General features: G+C 39.1%; 1 protein-coding gene and 1 pseudogene across 1 annotated transcript; one reads left to right on the forward strand and one right to left on the reverse strand.

Annotated features, from left to right (window-relative positions):
* LOC139741253 (retinol dehydrogenase 8-like) overlaps nt 1-19,574 on the reverse strand; it is a 97,339-nt pseudogene that overhangs the window by 63,648 nt on the left and 14,117 nt on the right.
* On the forward strand, nt 11,898-17,736 carry LOC139741244 (retinol dehydrogenase 8-like). Its single transcript, XM_071651840.1, has 4 exons — nt 11,898-12,162; nt 13,746-13,925; nt 15,580-15,673; nt 17,409-17,736. Exons 1-4 carry the CDS (start codon nt 11,898-11,900, stop codon nt 17,734-17,736), a joined length of 867 nt encoding a protein of 288 aa, XP_071507941.1.

Genomic DNA, 19,574 nt, shown 5'->3' on the forward strand with positions numbered 1-19,574 from the left:
CGGTCTGCTAAATTCTGAAACAATCGTTCGGGAAAAAATAAGGGGGAGGGTGCTTGCGCCCCTTTAATTTTATGAAGGCGCCTCCTGTTTTTCGAGTAGTCGTGTGGGTTCTGGCGTTTCTTCTCAAGAAATCTCATTGTCTATTAGAGATTGATCGACGCCCACACCTATGTCTGTCAAATTCGCCATTCCGTCTTTCATCATGAGAGAGCAGACAAAGTGGTCGACGACCCGGTGTTCGGCCACCTGGTGGTCTCAGCGAAATGGGTCAAGAAGATGCCATGGATGCTAAGCCAAGGGGCTGGGGACCGGACTGTTTGGACGCTGATTACCGTTTAGCCTAAAGTCAAATCTGATCAAGGCATTATCTATTGTGGAAAAAAAATAGTGCAATGTTTTTCATAAATACGGATGTGAAAAAATGTGTGTTGTTCACAAACAATCATATATTGGTGTGTAAAGCTGGATATGAAGTGCCTCATGTGGTTCCAACAGCTGTGGGTTACTAAGCTTACAGAAAGATTTGAAGAATTTGTCTAAAGCTGTCTCTTGAAATAGCCTGTCGCACATGTGACTACATTTGTACAGGATGTTAAAATAGATGCTCCAAACTTCTAAAAAAAAACTATGAAAACAATGATTATTATATTACATAAAAGATAATGAAAATGTGAATACTATAAGATGCAATATCCGTGCTTGAATTTTGTTCAAAAGTTTAACAATGGATTATTTGAATAGAATATAAGAGATGCAGTATCTGTGCTTTAACTTTTTTCAAAAAGTTGAACAATGGATTATTTGAATGATACATAAATAACACTTTGTAAGAAGTGTGAAACTTCTCAGCTTTAGTTCTACTTCAACTTTTATACAACTATACAGTGTATGGTATATTTTATCCCGGTTAATTTCATGCTTTTGTAATTCCAATTCAGTAATGTGCATTCAAATTGACACAGCGCGCGCGAAATTATTCGGGCATTCAAATTCAGAATCCGAGCGATTTCATTTATGGGAGTTCTATTTCACTTTCGTCAACTCAAATTCAAGCTTGGGCGTTCAATTTCCAAATGCCAGCATTGCATTTCCTACTAGTGCATTCAAATTAATTTAAATTTTAGGAGATAAAGTTCCTACTTCGTTCCATCAATTTAACGAGGAAAGTAAAGTAGACTCTTTTAAGAAATAAGAAAGGGCAAACACAACCAATGAAGGCTTGCATACAGTGCAATTATGATTGTTTAAGTTCTACATGGTTGTCTGTTCATATATTCTTTGTTTTTCATCTCGATAAATCTTAAATCGTAAGGTCTAATCAGCAATGCATCCAAACAACACGATATAACCATATTTCTTGATGATACTGCATGCTGACAACGCCCCAACACTAACCACATAATGACAATTCATCAATTTAAAGACAAACCGACACATAATGATCTCACATAGCAACGCAGAAGTAAACCAATAAGATAGCAATAAACAACAATCAAGACGTATACAATGTTCATGTCCAATGTATTCAAAACTGAATGAAAAAGACACACACACCTGGCCCCAAATTAACTAGATTCAGGACTTCTTTTAAATTGAATGCAGTTATTTGCAACATGCATGGTTGCTATTCACGAAATTGAATGACCGACGAGATTCCGTCGCCAGCTTGACATGAATTTGAATGCTCATTGCTGAAATGCGTGCTCCTCTCTTAAATTTGAATGCTCCGATAGTGAATTTGAATGCTCCAACAGTGAATTTGAATGCTCCGATCTTGAACTCGAATGACCGGATTTTGAATTTGATTGCTGCTTCAGTGCTGCGAGCGTGGAATGCGTGAAATCGAATGCTCGGAATAGGAACTTGAATGACAAAAGTATGAAATTGACCGGGAAAATCTATATTAGAATCTACAGAAATATAATTTACAACATTCAAGCATGCAGTTAATTTCAGTTGATTACATGTTAGAATGCTACTTTTCTGTAACACATTTTTGTTGTTTGTAGCCGCATCATTGTTTTTACTACAATTCCTTTATTCATTGTTCAGCTGTTGTTAGTACTTTCTAAACAAGAATAAAATCTTCTTTCTAATCTCAGGCGTTGTTGGGATATATACCATTAGTTTGATAACATGATTCTGAAAGCATCCAGTTGCTACACTTAAAAGTACACTGTACTTTGTAAATCATTTGGCCGCACATCTTTTAGAAGGTTACAACTACTCTTTCAGTCTCAAATTAGAAACTTTATACTCTTTTGATTCCCGATTTTTGGCGATTACATGAATTCAACCGATCACCTCTAAATATTCCTCAATTTTCAAGATACTCGCAACGAAATGCAGAGGTACAAATTAAATGGTTATTCCTGCTACCTAACTTCTTCCAGACTGGACCGGTTTAAACAAAATACCCGATACTCACAATCCATTTGTCATGGACTTAAAGATGATCGAGTTCTAAAGCCTGTCAAACCATCCATTGGATTAGGAAGATTTTATGTTTTTAGACGAAATATTTGGTGACTTTACAATTTCGCCGTCCTTATGAAAGAAAACGGTGGACGATTCAGGAGTGAAAGCACGGAAGCTTTGACTTTAAAGGAGTAATGTGAGCAACTTATATGTACAGTTCCACCTTTACCCACTCGAAGCCCTCTTTCTGCATAGTCTTTTAACTCTGGTCATAACTGTTCGTCAGCATGGCTGTTCAAGTACTACTCTCTTCTTAACGCAAACACACACACACACACACACACATGCACACTCGTTTTGTATTTCCATCCCCCTCTCTGTCTCTCTCTTTCGCCTTCTCTGTCAATATGGTTGTCTACCGTTCTCTTTTTTTTCTCTCTCTTTGTTAGTGTGTTAAGTGTTCGTGTTAGAACGTGCAACGAGTGACATGAGGAAAATATGGTAATTCGTGTATTCCATCACTGAACTCGTTTGAAACATTGACAAATAGACCGGGGGCCCAGAAGATTTATTCAGCTGAAAAGGGTCACACTTTTTAATGGTCTCATCATATAAGGATGTGTCCAAGGGTCAATAAAATGAATTGCTGGCAAGTCACATCCTGTACCGTAAGCCTAGGGACCACAAAAAGGGACCCCGAAAAATGGATTTATTCAGCCGAAGGGGGTCACGGACAAAAGTTGGTGGATATTGTTCCTTTGGGTGTACTTATCATGAAAACAGCAATGCCAGCTATTTTATCCTGTACGGGGCCCCAGACAGTAGCCCCAAAGGGCCCCACAAATATGGTGTTATTCAGCTGAAAAGGGTCACGGCTAATTTCTTTTGCAATGGAAGTAGTTCCCATCAGAGATATCCAAAACACCAATGCCAGCTATTTTATCCTGTACGGGGCCCCAGACAGTGGCCCCAAAGGGCCCCACCCCCCATAGGCCTACGTACAAACACACACAAACATTGATTTTATTCAGTTGAAAAGAGTCGCGGCTAATTTGTTTTGCAATTGAAGTAGTTCCCATCAGAGATATCCAAAACACCAATACCAGCTACTTTATCCTGTACGGGGCCCCAGACAGTAGCCCCAAAGTGCCCCACCCCCATAGGTCATACGTTCAAACACACACAAACATTGATTTCATTCGTGCAGCTGAGAAGAGTCACGGCTAATTTCATTTGCAATGGAAGGAAGACCCATCAGAGATACCAAGAACACCAAAGCCAGCTATGTTATCCAGTACGGGGCCCCGGACAGTAGCCCCAAAGGAGCTCCCCCCCCCCCCCACACACACACACACATTAGCTTCATTCAGCTGAAAAGAGTCACGGCTATTCTTTTGCAATGGAAGTAGTACCCATCAGAGATATCCAAAACACCAAAGCCAGCTATTTTATTCTGCACGGGGCCCCAGTAAGTAGCCCCAAATTGCTCCCTCCCCCCCCCCCCCCCCCCATCACACACACACATACATCGATTTTATTCAGCTGAAAAGGGTCATGGCTACTTTCTTTTGCAATTGGAAGTAGTAGGCATACTCATCAGAGATATCCAAAACACTAAAGCCAGTTATTTTATCCTGTACGGGGACCCAGACAGTAGCCCCGAAGTGCACCCCACCCCCAACACACACACACACACACACACACACACACACACACATTAGTTTCATTCAGCCAAAATGGGTCACGACTAATTTCTTTTGCAATGGAAATATACCCATCAGAGATATCCAAAGCACCAAAGCCAGTTATTTTATCCTGTACGGGGCGCCAGACAGTAGCCCCAAAGTGCCCCCCCCCTCTCCACATACACGCACATACACATACACACACACACACACACACACACACACACACACACACACACACACATTAGTTTCATTCAGCTGAAAAGGGTCACGGCTAATTTCTTTTGCAATGGGAGTAGTACCCATTATCAGAGATATCTAAAATACCAAAGCCAGTTATTTTATCCTGTACGGGGCCCCGCACAGTACAGTATGTCCCAAAATAAATTACAACGGGGCCCTCCGCAATTATATCTTTAAAAATAGTGAATCAATCTAAATACAAATTCAGGGTATGAAACTATAACTCATTGCCCACATCTTACAGAAAACCCTATTCGATTTGCTTCAGTGGTCAAAGAGAAATACGGAATTTTGTAGAGGATGTCGGGAATCTCTTCTGTCCAAGTTCTGCCAATTGTTCACACACAAGATCATCGAAATGCTAAACTCGGAAGAATCTGATTCATGACATGCTTTACAACAATCCACATTTCTCTGTGACCGCTTAACCAAATCGAATGGGGATTTCTGCAAAATAGAGCTAAAATGTTATATTTCAAGACCTTGAAGTAGCCTTTGAAAAATTTAATCATATTAGGCATTATCAATGCGAAAATCTTATTGTAATTTTTTTGGGGGACATACTGCAGTAAGTCACCCCCAAAATTACAATCAGATTTTCGAATTGATAACACCTATTATGATCAACCTGTGTACGTGCTACTTCAGAGTCTTAAGGTATAACATCTTAGCTCTATTTTGCAGAAAACCCCATTCAATTTGGTTAAGCGGTCACAGAGAAATGTGGATTGTTGTAAAGCATGTCATGAATCGGATTCTTCCGAGTTTAGCATTTCGATGATCTTGTGTGTGAACAATAGACAGAACTTGGACAGAAGAGATTCCCGATACCCTCTACAAAATTCCGTATTTCTCTTTGACCACTGAAGCAAATCGAATGGGGTTTTCTATAAGATGTGGGCAATGAGTTATAGTCTCATACCCTGAATTTTTATTAAGATTCATTCACTATTTTTAAAGATATCATTGCGGAAGGCCGCGTTGTAATTTTTTTGGGGACATACTGTATAGCCCCAAACACGGGTAATTTCTTTTGCACTGGAAGAAGTACATGTACCTATCAGAGATATTCAACACACCAAGGCTAGTTATTTTATCCTGCACAGAGCCCCAGACAGTAGCTCCACAGTGTCCCATCCATTATACATGTACTGTGAATCAGCTGAAAATGGTCTTACAAATTCTTTTGTAGCGTTAATATCAGGGCCTACTGAACAGAGATATCACAAACACTAAAGCAAGTCATCTTATCCTGTATACGGGGTCCCATAGGTTACAGTAGCAAAACACTCAAGAAATTTGCAAAGGAAGCATACTTCTGTATAGTGCACAACCAAGGTGACCATATTACGAAAACCAGTCATTTCATCTTGTACTGGGCCCAGGTTACAGTAGCCATACAGTGCCCCTCCCCCACATAATTATTATGACATCATTTCGCTGAAAAGAGTCATAGTTGTTTTTCTTTTACAATCGAAGTAGGCCTTAGTTTACATCATAGATACCCAAAACATCAAAGCCAGTTAGGTTTTCCCAGCCAATTTCGCACTTTTGTTGGTTCATTTGATAGAAGGTTCGAATTCGTAAAATGGGTATTCAAATTGGCTGGTACCCTATATACGTTCATTCAAATTCGCCTTGACTTGCCGAAAAGGGTATTTCAGCTATTAAATTTCGCGAAAGACAGTCAAATTCCAAACGTGTTCATTCAAATTCAAATCATGCTATTTCTTTGTTTCAGATCATTTTAATATGTCTTTCTATGTGTGTTTTCGTTTCATCTATGAATTACTGTTATAAAGCAGTAAAAGTATCACATTTCTTATCTAGTATAACTGGATTTGGTTGTTCTGTAACCAGACTGGTAACGCTCCTTCTCATAGGCCTATACGTGTACCAGTAATGCAGATTAACTTCATTTTTTATAGTCATGACAGCACAATAGATACAGACGTATATCTCTAAAAGACATAGAAAGAATTATTTGTAAAAAAAAAAAACATTTGAGGATCATAACCTTGACTTCTTGGAACTGGCCGACCGCTAGTAATAAAGCGCTCGTAACGGCCAGATAATTTGTGGCTCCTTACTTCTTTGGATTCAAAAAGCACGTTAAAAAAATGGTGTCAAAGTCTCTTAAACGAATACGAAAACATGAAATGCTATGATGCTTACAAAACAATAACTACGATGAAAGAAAATAAAGAAAGAGACCAAGCATGAACATATCTGTTTAATTGACTGCAGAACATGTTAAATTAGATGGCCAGAAATCAATTTGAATGAACGAGCGTAGCATGTAATCACGTGACTATATCATTATGAATTTATGAATGAACGGATAGTGGAATGGTACTTGTCTTATATAATAGATTTCAGTTGAAAAAGTGTTATTTAGAATAAGGTTAGAGGTAATGTGAATGTTTCAAAATAAATTTGAATGAAGAGATTAATATGACATTGAACTACCATGTCATCTAGGCGAAATTTTTGCTAAATTTAATTCAACATTAAAGAATTCGATTAAAAGAGGTGCGATATTGGCCCGGATGCAGGGCCCTTGACAGGTATAGCCCCAAGGTATTCCCACCCCATATGAATTAAGTGTTTTTAGGTGAAAAGAGCCATGTATGCCTATTTTCCTTGGTAGCTAGTGGAATTAACAGCTGAGATACGTGAAACACAAACCCATCCAGTTAAGGGGCCCCCAGCCAGTAGCTGGAAAGTGCTCCCGTATTATTTTATTCTAAGTGAAAAGAATCACTGCTATAATTTCTTTTGCAATGGAAGTAGTACTCAACGAGGTATCAAAAACACCGAAACCAGTTATATAGCTGTACGGGGCCCCACGGAGTGTTCCTAAAGTGTCCCCACATGTAATTCCACTATCAAGATCTGCATCCCGATCTATTCAATCTGTCAGATCGGGAGAGAGCGGCAAAAGTGTACGGGGACCGGGAGCATCGTAGCAGCAGCGTTTGGATGATGGGGTTAGATCTGGCAATTTTACAGATCGAGAAGAAATTTTGAACTGGTTCAAAATTTCTTCCTCATCTCCCCATCAAGATTGACCTATTTTGAATCGTAGCTCAAACGGGGAGAGAGCAGTGACAGTGTAAATACCGCGGGATGAGCGTAACAATTCCAGGTTTTTCTGACCGTAGTAACAGCGGCATAAGAACGGGAAATGTAGTTTAAACTAGACACCGACGACATGGTCCCGCTGCTGCGCCGCTTTCTTGATCAAAGCACGACCTTCCCGCTTTAACGACGCTCTCACTAAGTCCCCGTCACACTAGAGCGGATCGAGCCAACGAATGCCCAGCGGATCCGAAAATTTGGACATACGCTCACATCCGTTGCTCGTCGTTCGTGACCCGCTTGACGTTCGTTGTATCCGCTAGCTGTTCGCAGAGATTCGCAGAGATCCGCCGGAGCAAAATTTTGATTTTGGACATGTCCAAAATCTTGAGCGGGTGACGAACGGAATGACAATCCGCTCTGTGTTCGCTTAGCATCCGCTGATTGAAAGTTTTGGTCGCTCTGCATTCGTTTCTCATTCGTCCGCCGTTCGTCCAAATTCGCCCAGCAAATGTGCACAGCAACACACGTTAATCAAACGTAGATAAAAAATAGATATTCATATATAGCACATATAATAATAATAATAATGATACTTATAATAATAAAAAAGGGTCTTATTTGCCCAGGGTAGCCTCTTCAGTGTTGTCACTGCTCTACCAGAGGGCCCTGCCATTATTATTACCCCAGCGTTGCCAGGTACCCATTTATACACCTGGGTCAAGAAGGACATCGTGGGTAAACAAATCTTGTCCAAGGATGTAAGTACTGGGCGGGATTCGAACCCGGGTCCTCGGTTCGGGAGTCGGATCCACTATGCCACAGCCCCCTACATGACATTTCATTATACGTATTCTGACATTAAATAATAAGAGAACATTATTCTAAACCACTGCTATAAAAGTCAACCTGTAGTAAATGGGAATCTCTGAATGGAAATTGGGAATTGTGAAAGTTCGACTCCAGTTGGAGGCACCAGACGCAATGGAGGATGTTGGACTACCAACATCATCGTCACGTGATCATCAGAAGGAAGTACACTTTTAGGGGAATCTTGAACGAGTGACATCAGGAGTACTTGGTGGTTACTTCGGCTTCCTTCTTTTGGGGGCCATTTTCACAGTCACAACTATCTAAAAAAAGAAGATCACTCCAAAATCTTCGAGTGATCCCTGAGGTCACTCCAAAATTAGTGAAAATGAACATTTTCACTCCAAAGTCACTCCAATTTCACTCGAAACTCACTCTTTTTTGTTATTTACTCCTTCATGAGTGAACAATTTCACTCTTCTTTTTTTAGAGACAACATTACTTGACACTGTCACTGCTCAAAATGATTTGGTAAAGTGTGCGTCATCCGAGATCCGTCACGTAATTGCCGCAGTATCGCTCTGCATATGTTGGGCATTCGCTGCTCATTCGCTTTGTCCGCTCAGCATCCGTTGGGTGGACTGTACGCATTCGCTTTCATTTGTTACTTTATCCGCTCGTTACACGGTCAGCATATGCTCATCACTCGTCAGGCGAACGTTCGAAAACCACAGTTTGCTTGCGAATTCGAGCGGATACGAGCGTATCTGGACTTTGCCAAATTTTGCCCATCCGCTAGGCATTCGCTGATTTATACGCTGTAGTGTGACGGGGCCTTCTCTACTCTCGTATAAAATCAAGGCCTGTTCCTACGACGCTTCATTCCTGCTTCGATAACGCTATTGGCCACTTTAGCTACGTTGTTCCTACGCTTTCCCAGACTCAATTATGCATGCAATTATGCGATACACTGGAAAATGTTTGCCAGAACAGCAAAACTGATGATGATCAGGAGGACGCGTTGTCGTTGTCGCGAAAATGAAGACGAAGGAGCGCATTTAAGAAGAAGAAGAAGAGATGGAAACAATAAAGAGAATAAAGCAAAACACTTTGGAGCTACTGTCTGGGGCCCCGTGCAGGATAAAATATCTGACTTTGGTATTTTGATATCCGATGGATACTACTTCCATTGCAAAAGAAATTAGCCGTGACCCTTTTCGGCTGAATGAAACCAATATATGTGTGTGTGTGTGTGTGTGTGTGTGTGTGTGTGTGTGTGTGTGTAGGGGGGCACTTTGGGGCTACTGTCTGGGGCCCCGTACAGGATAAAATAACTGGCTTTAGTGCTTTAGATATCTCTGATGAGTACTACTTCCGATTGCAAAAGAAAGTAGCTGTGACCCTTTTCAGCTGAATAAAATCAATGTGTGTGGGGGGGGGAGGGGGAGGGGTAAGGGGGAAATTTGGGGCAACTGTCTGGGGCTACTGTCTGGGGCTACTGTCTGGGGCCCCATGCAGGATAAAATAACTGGCTTTGGTATTTTGGATTTCTCTGATGGGTACTAATTCCTTTGCAAAAGAAATTAGCCGTGACCCTTTTCAGCTGAATGAAACTATTGTGTGAGTATGTGTGTTGGGGGGGGGGAGGCACTTTGGGGCTACTGTCTGGGGCCCCGTACAGGACAAAATAACTGGCTTTGGTGTTTTGTATGTCTCTGATGGGTACTACTTCCATTGCAAATGAAATTAGCCGTTACTCTTATCAGCTGAATAAAGTCAATGTGTGTGTGTGCGTGTTTGTACGTAGGGCTTATAGGGGGTGGGGCACTTTGGGGCTACTGTCTGGGGCCCCGTGCAGGATAAAAAAGCTGGCTTTGGTGTTTTGGATATCTCTGATTGGTACTCCTTACATTGCAAAAGAAATTAGCCGTGACTCTTTTCAACTGAATAAAATCAATGTTTGTGTGTGTTTGTACGTAGGCCTATGGGGGGTGGGGCCCTTTGGGGCTACTGTCTGGGGCCCCGTACGGGATAAAATAGCTGGCTTTGGTGTTTTGGTTATCTCTGATGGGAACTACTTCCATTGCAAAAGAAATTGGCGGTGACCCTTTTCAGCTGAATAACACCATATTTGTGGGGCCCCTTGGGGCTACTGTCTGGGGCCCCGTACAGGATAAAATAGCTGGCATTGCTGTTTTCATGATAAGTACACCCAAAGGAACAATATCCACCAACTTTTGTCCGTGACCCCCTTCGGCTGAATAAATCCATTTTTCGGGGTCCCTTTTTGTGGTCCCTAGGCTTACGGTACAGGATGTGACTTGCCAGCAATTCATTTTATTGACCCTTGGCCACATCCTTACATGATGAGACCATCAAAAAGTGTGACCCTTTTCAGCTGAATAAATGCTCTGGGCCCCCGGTCTAAAATGACAAGTAGGATTTTAATCAAGTAGATATGTAAAGTTTGATTTTTAAAGTAAGATCTATGAAAATGTTCGCTTCAAAGACTGCCATTCTTTTTTCTTCTTTTTTTTTTGCATACACAGGTATAATAATTATCATTTCACGACTTCGCATGAAATAATAACCAATAAACAAAGATGTCACGTGTCTTAAGTATACATAGACTTTAATCCTCACCTATCTGGCTACAAGTTCGTGATGTTCAGTAGACGAGAGGTTATTGAGGTCGGCTGAAATTAGATAAGGATTTTGCCGAAAACATTCTGATTATCTCGCTGTCAAAGGCACAACTGACGGAGTACACAGACACAAGATCGCACGGCTACTTCGTGCCGTTGGATTCTCGACTACTGCTAACGGGTGAGAATATATTAGTTCGCCTATGTGGTTGCAGTTCGTTATTCGTTACTTGCGAAGGTTCGTTGATCCGAAAACGACCAAAAAAGAGAAAAGCTTTCTTTTTTTTTTGTCCCGAAGGCTCGTTGATCCGAAAATGAAATAAGGTTTGTATGTACGCGCCTTCCCCCTCCCCATTTTCTGAACGTTGGCATTGGATGGACGCGTAATACGTGTAAAGAGAATTATAAATCACTATCTCCATTACATCTAGGTAGACATCGTCAAAGGGGAGAAAATAGCGATAGTAAAAGCAGTTGTAGGAAAGTGTAGTAGGCCTATAGTACCAGTGGTAGTAATAATGAAACAATCGTATAGTTATAGTAGTAGTGGTAGTAGTAGTGGTAGTAGTAGTCGCAGTATTATTATAATTACAATGTAGTAGCAGTAGTAGTACCAATAGTAATAGCAGCAGTAGAAGGGATAGTGTAGATGGTAGCAAACCCAGAAGAAGAGAAGAAACACAGACTACGAGAAGGATGAAGAGGAGAATAATAGTAGAATACATAGGAAATGAAAAGTTTCAAAACAAACCAATGTAACCGAGCATTGCAGTAAAATGATAATAACAGACGGGAAATGGTTGATATACAGATGATCTGTCGATCTCAAACGCCATCTTATTATCATATTTGATATCTTGCCTTTTCGCGAAGAATTCCTCGATAATACTTGTCTATTCAGGTATGTATGTATATATATATATATATATATATATATATATATATATATATATATATATATATATTTCATGTATTCAGTTTGTACAAGGAACTGGGCGAACTTCGTTTGGTTACCATGGCTGCTCAAGTAGTACTCGTGACTGGATGTTCGTCTGGTATCGGGCTCTGTGCTGCTCGACGTCTCGCACAAGACCCCGATCAACGCTACCTTGTCATCGCTACCGTCATTGCCATGGCAGAAAAGGCCGACTTAGTTGCCGCGGTTGGGGACGCTATTGATAAGACAATCTTCATCAAGGAGATGGACGTCACCAAGGATGAAGACATCACACGAGTAGTTGATGACGTCATTCAAACTCACGGACGCATCGATATTCTAAGTGAGCACTTTCTCCACAACTGTTAAACTGCATATTAGTAACAAGTTTACTCTTCTGAAAGATTAACTTAAGTCTGCAGTTAAAGTAGTATAGTATTTGTCGTCAGGAAAACGAACAATTTTGATTTGTTTTGTTTTTCTCTTCGTCAATGCTGTGTAATACCATTTTTGCATTACTGCCTATAGAGAATGCACGCCATGCACACAAGCCAATGGGAAATATTCATCCAGTACAAGCTCTGCTGGTTCATGTTGATCTATTCTGTCAAATCCCTCCCTTCCCTCCCCTACACCACCCCTCCCTCCTCGTCTCCCCCTTACCCCTCCCCCTCTACCCCCCCCCCAACTCTACTTAACTACAATTTGTTTTCTTATCATGTTCTTGTGGTACTACATCTTAGTACATAGTAGTCATCAGTATCACACAACTTTGAATGATTTGTGTCATTTTAATGTATTTCTTTGTTTGGGCTACCACTGAAAATGCTCAAACTACATCAAGTTAATCTGTTTGATAAATAAAAGTGCTTTACAGTACTTTGTAGGCAATAAGTTGATGATGACAACCCCTTAGTCAAGGATAACTGCCTGCATCTATGCAAAACTGCAAGATTTATTTTTGAAAAAACTACAAAAGGCATCATTATCAAAAGTGTCTCTTTGAGAAGCTTTCTACCCCTTAAATTTGCAATTTCCCATATGATGTAGGGGCAAATATCATCAAAAACACATTTATGATGTTTAAAAACTCAAATAAGAAATATGACCTCTGCTATAGGATTGGTGAATCGCGTAATGCATTACAACCGTAGAGGGTGTGCCTCCAGCAGAAAAGGGGCATGTCTCTGCATATTTGAATACCTTTACAGAGACCCATTTCTGTTCTGTTACCTTCTGAGTGGTAATGATGTGGTAGCTACAATTTCATCAATCAAACTCACATATACTGAACAACCCAACCACAGATCCACCTGCAACTCGGTTTTACATACACCTCCTGACACTGCTATAAAACCGAACAGCATTTCACCAGTTATTACTCACAGTTGACTGTCAATATCCCAATGGTTCAATTGATTGTTTTCTTATCTAACCTCACTGTAAGCTCAACAACCTATAAAGAATTGCAGATCATGATTTTGTCTTATGCATGTCAAATTTCTGGGGATGTCTAATTTGTGTATATCTAAAGCATTCAACTAGTTCTATAATCTTGCTCGAAAAACATTTTTGTTTTCATTATCACCCTTTCATCATAATCATAATTTACAATTGTTTTTTCTTCTCCATTCTGCTGAATTGAATATGTATAACAATAGATAGGTTTAATGGGCTGCCATGTTTTCAAGCATTCGCTTGAAAGTGCTGATAAGTTTTAAGAGTAATAGGAGAGAGAGTGAGTGTGTTAAGCAATGAGGTGATGGGATCCATTTGCTTTTATTATGTACAAATGCAGTATGGACGTTTGAGTTGAATTGCGATACGTAAGCCAGTTTCATGTGCTGTCTATTTGACACTGAAAAGTTTCTGCTATGATGATTTGCATGGTCACATACTAGTACTGTTGATCTCCCCATTTTTCAGTCAACATAGCGGGAATTGCTGTCTTGGGTATCCCAGAACACGTGCCACGTGGCAGGATCGAGACCATCTTTAACGTGAACACTATCGGCACGATCCGAGTAACTCAGGCGGTACTTCCTCACATGAAGCAGAAAAAGGCGGGAAAAATCATCAGTGTCTCCAGTATAGCGGGAAAGCAAGGTAGGGGAATATAGTTTCCCGCATGAATTATTACCAGAGATCTTCATCCGAACGTGTGGTCTCTTGATATTAGAATTTATGAACATCTGAGTTTATGATACACTACTATCTTAACTCAATTCAATTCAATTCTATTCAGTTTAATTCAATTCAATTTATTTCACAAACATTTGCATAATCAACGTTTATACACACACGTCAATGGAAAAATTATGTACAATATTACAAAATTGAAGGTTTATGTAAAAAAATTATACATAGAATGTTGTATGGGATTAAATATAACGCAGTTTTTTTTAACAAGCTCCCTCAAAATACAGAATACCATATGTAGATAATTGAAAGTGATATATTTCACATGGAAATACATTTCACATAGGGCTTTGAATTAGCAGTTGAATAGGATATAAACTGTTTTGAGGGCAGTGCAAGTTTGGTATTTTTGAAATGCTTTTAACACACAATCGTGGTCTTCACTTCCATATTTCGTCAACTCTCCATTTTGTCTCGTTAATCTCTTTTGAATTGCCCCTTTCTCCGAAGAGGACCTCACTTCAATACAACCCACCAAACTTCGCTGAATTGTACATTTGACGTAGATTTTAATCCCATGGAGTCCTTAAGTTGTTTGGACCACAGTTGAACTGAACTTGTCAGAATTTTTCCTTTTATTTCCGCTTAATGATTATTGTTTAAAATGATTATGTTTAGTGACGTATTACATTTTGAGTGATCCACATAATTACAAGCCTTGCCTTTTAGTAGATCGCAATCATCCATCCTTTTCTGTAAACATTTCAAAGTATGCATTGATGTTCTTAATATAGTTATTCTACTTTGTTCTACATATCATATCTTATCATATACTTCACCATTCATATTTCGTTATGTGTTCTTTTTTTCAAACTAACCATACTGTGATGGTGAAATATCTACACTTTGTATTTTGTTGTACTATTTCTTGGATGTCGGATGGAAAATAAATGAAACTGAACTAAACGGAGGCAAAGTGAAGGACAAGATGGTGCACACTCGCATGCTCTCACAATTCCTTATTAATTCCATATAGAGAAATGACAAATATGTCATATTTTGGCTGTATGATTATCAAACTTGTCTTAAAACCACCTAAAACAAAAGAAGAACGAATGATAACTCTGGTATATCTTGGTATTGGAACATTTTTTACTTGTATTTGCTAAAAGTAGTTATTTTCCCTGATTTCATTCATAACAATACAAATATATTACAAATTGTGATGGATGGCATCAACTCTCTTATTTATATTCATAAGGACTGGTAAAAAAAATGTTCTCCGAAAAAATGTAAAATTTCAAAATGTCATAATGTTCTTTATTTCTTATCCGATTTTCGTCGTGTTTGGTGTGATTCTGTGGATAGGGAATATTTTTCTCTTTCTTTTGGAGTCTGTTTAGTTTTGGGGAGGGTTTTAAGCGGCAGTCCAGAGGTCAGGCGGCAAAGAAAAACAATGTTCCATCCTTACATGGTTCCCTCTAAGCGCGGAGGATGCAGTAACAGTAACGTTGACTCCCCCTCCCCCCCCCCCTGTCCCGCGGCCCCCTCCCCAACCCTGAAAAAAAAAAACCAAACATTCTGCGGCACCTGCACATTCTACTGTCTCATTAAATTTCAGGTATACCTTACTACGACTTCTACTGCGCCTCCAAGTTTGCCTTGGAAGGATTCTTTGAATCACTACTCTCCACTGTCAAGTCATTCAACATCAGGTATAAAGAGCGGCAAAAACTTTCTCTTTAATCTAACTTTTTTTAGCATCCCTTCTCATCTCCAGCATATTCATGAACTACAAATATTTTTTTCGTGTTTTTTACCTTATCTCAAGCATACCTATGAATTTCGCCTATTGAACCTTGATATCAATATATGCATTCGTTTTCAGTTGAAAATAAATGTTTTATGTTTATGTATTGGAGATGGAAAATAAATTAGAAATGGATGGAATGTCTGAACAATTTTCAATGCATGTGACATAGATCTATCGGCTCTTTGAGTCCCACTAATTAATTGCACAGTTCTGCAACTTTGTAAGTTTGATTCTTGACTAAGTATTCCTCGAGTTGATAATCTTACTATACTTTTACTATAGTATTATTATACTGAACTTCATCGGGAGAGTGTTTTCTGTAAAACTAAGGTCACAAGGTCATGGTTTTGGGTTTGCTTTGGTTTGTTTTCTGCATTCACTCAAATGTAAATTCAATCAAAATTTCAAGGGCTCAAAAATAACAAATGCAATGATTAAAATGGTAACAAACTATTACACAAAATAATAGAGAAGCACAAGCGATGGCATTGTGCAATAACCATATACAATACATGTCATAGTATATAGATACGTAGTAGGTATTTCTCGAGTATATAAATATGAGGGATAATAGCAGGAAACAATCTGAGGGGTTATAAGCTTGAAAAGGATTGGGTATCATAAAATAATTTTCGGCAACTCAACTCTCTTTTAGGAATTTGTGTAATCAAGGCAGATGCAGGTGTGGGTGCAGGCTGGTAGTTGAGTGATAAATACAAAATGGAAAAAAAAGAAAGGTTATAGGCATGTACTATTTTCAGTTCAAAGAGTAGGGAGTATATTATTGTATTCAAGTGTAGCTTTTAAGGAGTAAATGAACAAGACCTTATGGTATCGGGAAGATATTCCAAATGTTCAGAACCGATTTCTGACAGATTTGTGTTACTAATAATTTGGGATATATAAAATGGAAGTTTCCGCTGGTACGCGAGTAGGGTCCGGGAGTAGGGTACGAATCAAGAGAAGTATTTAATCTCACCATGCTATCAAACAATGGTGGAAGTTGATCACGAGTGTACCTGAACATAATGACAAATGCATATAACTCTCTTTTGTAATTTAAACTAGAATTCAATTTTTCCAACCAAAATTTACCCATTAACTATAAAAATAAGTCCTATATACGGGAGAACTAAGGCATTTTATGATAAAATAAAGTTGCATGGGGTAGAAGAACCTTTAGCTTGGAAATGATAACGAGGTTTTAAGAAATACACAAAACGTGGTGCGAGTGCTATAATCTGTAAGTACTCCAAAATATTTTGAATTCTGGGGTAAGTGGAGGATTTCTATATCTGACAACAGTTCTCCTTGTCTCTTTGCAGGGAACATCATTTCGATCTTCGTTCAATCTTGTGTGACGTATGAACTTGAACCTGAACTTGAACTTGAACTTCATTCTATCGACCCCTTTCGGAGTATGAAAACATACATTCTATATACATCTGTGTGTGTGTGTGTGTGTGTGTGTCTGTGTGGGGTTTTTTGTATGTGTTTCTTTTTTTGTGTGTTTTTTTTTGGTGTGTTTTTTGTGTGTGGTTTTGTGTGTGGTGTTTGTGTGTGGTTTTTTTGTGTGTTTTTTTCGAACAGATTGACACGTTCAGTCTAAATTGTATGTATTGTTGATTTTACTTCAGGGTGTGCTTGATCGAACCTACTAAGGTGGAAACTGGACTGGTGAAGTGGGCTTCGTCCGAACTCAACGCCCTGAGCAATAAAGATGACATGCACGACATAGATAGACGTCAACTAAGATGCCTTATCGACTCACTTTCAAGTATACCCGGCCTTTCAGTCGACGACGTGGTCGACGTCTTGATGAAGAAGTGCGTTGAGGTCGACGACCCGATTTTCAGACACCTGGTTGTTTCCGCGGAGGACAAGGAGGCGATTGGAGAAGCCGTTGCCGACCTGACGGGGGAAAAGTCAATCGCCGCACTGCGGAAAATGATTGGGGCTATGTAGATAGTTTTATCACATGTGTAGAAGAGTTAAGATTTCATTGAGCATCAATTTGGGAGACTTCCTTTGTCACCGAGGCACACACTGGAATCTCCAAAAGAGGATGAACAAAAAATAAGCGACATATCAAGCCCCCACATTTGAATTATTCAAATCATTCAAAACTCTGCAGTTAATGGATATACAAAAGATGCAAATTGCTACGTGGATGCAACGTGATCATTCAAAAACTCTTCCTCCATATTTTATGTAAATGTGTGTGATTAATGCTGATGTTCACATTTATTGTACCAGATCATGTTGTCAGTTTCACCGAAGGTCTTTTTAAATGATAAGCCTTAATTTTCACTACGGAATACTGGACCTGTATTGTGGTATTGTGACTCCATTCTATAGAACCAACTTGGTTATATATGGATGTGATTTTTTTATTCTTGTTGAATGATGGAAATAAATGAAATGAAATGAAATGAAAAGAAAATCAGTATAATTACAATGTACAACATAATCGGTCGCATGTGAAACTGCAAATACATTCCAAGGAGATAGTTTCATGTTCCCCCAAGTCGTAGCAAAAAGGACGCCATCATCGCGAACGAAATGTCATACATGAAATCTCCCGTACTGGAGTAACGTTTTCTGTTACTTTTATAGCACGAACAGACTGTTTCAGTGCTTCACTGCAAAAAGTCCGGTGTTAATTATGAAACACCGAGCTGGTGTTAAATTTTCGGTGCTCATTTGTGGTGTAAGATCAACACCTCCGCGTGTCACTTCAAAATATAAAATTATTTTTTTAATAGTTTCTTATTTACTGTTTTTGTTGGTGATCTTGAACTTCAACAAGACGATCAAGAATTTTCCGATAAAGCACTTGATTTTTGAAAAAAAAGGTGTGAACACATTTACACCACAGTAACACCAGTTGGTGTGGTCTCCTATTGAAGCTGTTTTACCATTGATATTAACACCAGCAATATCAAATCAACACTATGCGGTGTCATTGTTGAATTAACACCAGCACAGTGTCAAAAGTATCACCAGCAGCTGCTGTAGTGTCAAATTAACACCATGAAGTGCCAGGGGAACACTTTTCAACACCAACTACCATCACAACATACTTTCTACACATGTGGGTGTGGTCCCCTATTGATACTTGATCGGTGTTAAATCTAAAACCGGTGTTTTTGCAGTGTACAGAGTAACAAAAATCTAACAAACACAGTTTTTGTCCCTTTAGTCAGTTTGTTAAAACTTGTCCCTGCGTAGTCATGGTAAACTTGAAGTTTACATCGCAAACTGAGTTAACTCCAATCTTGCTAATTTGATATATTTGCAATAGAAACAAAGTAGATGGTAAGAACAATGGAATATCTTTGATTAAAACTTCAAGAATATTCCTTGGTATGTAGGGCTTACTCGTGAGGTATATCACAGGAAAGATTTTAGTTTGCTCTATCCGATAATAAACTTATTCTAAAATGTTTAAAATGGGGCATAACCCATTTTTGGATCATATTCTTTATATTACGCCGACGATAATTACTCCGTCTTGGAAGGGCTAATGAGCAATAGACATGAAAGACGGATCTGGACGAAGTCTTCATTGTCATTATCGAGTTATCATGTGGATTCTGTCGTTTTCTCTCCACTAGCTTCGTTATCTATAGCAGTATAAAGAGTATAACAGTATAAAAGAGAAAAAAGTGAGATATCTTATAGAATCGTGTAACGATGGGTGTGGTCAGTACATGTTTTAAAGTCAAGTTAAATGATTTATTTTTAGATATTTATAAGAATTCCTTTGAACGTCATCATTATATATATATACGCAAAACCTA

This window comes from Diadema antillarum, unplaced genomic scaffold, assembly GCF_040938485.1.
Source record: "Diadema antillarum isolate AM-2024a unplaced genomic scaffold, OU_Dant_1.0 seq00000912_RagTag, whole genome shotgun sequence".
Lineage (NCBI taxonomy): Eukaryota > Metazoa > Echinodermata > Echinoidea > Diadematoida > Diadematidae > Diadema > Diadema antillarum.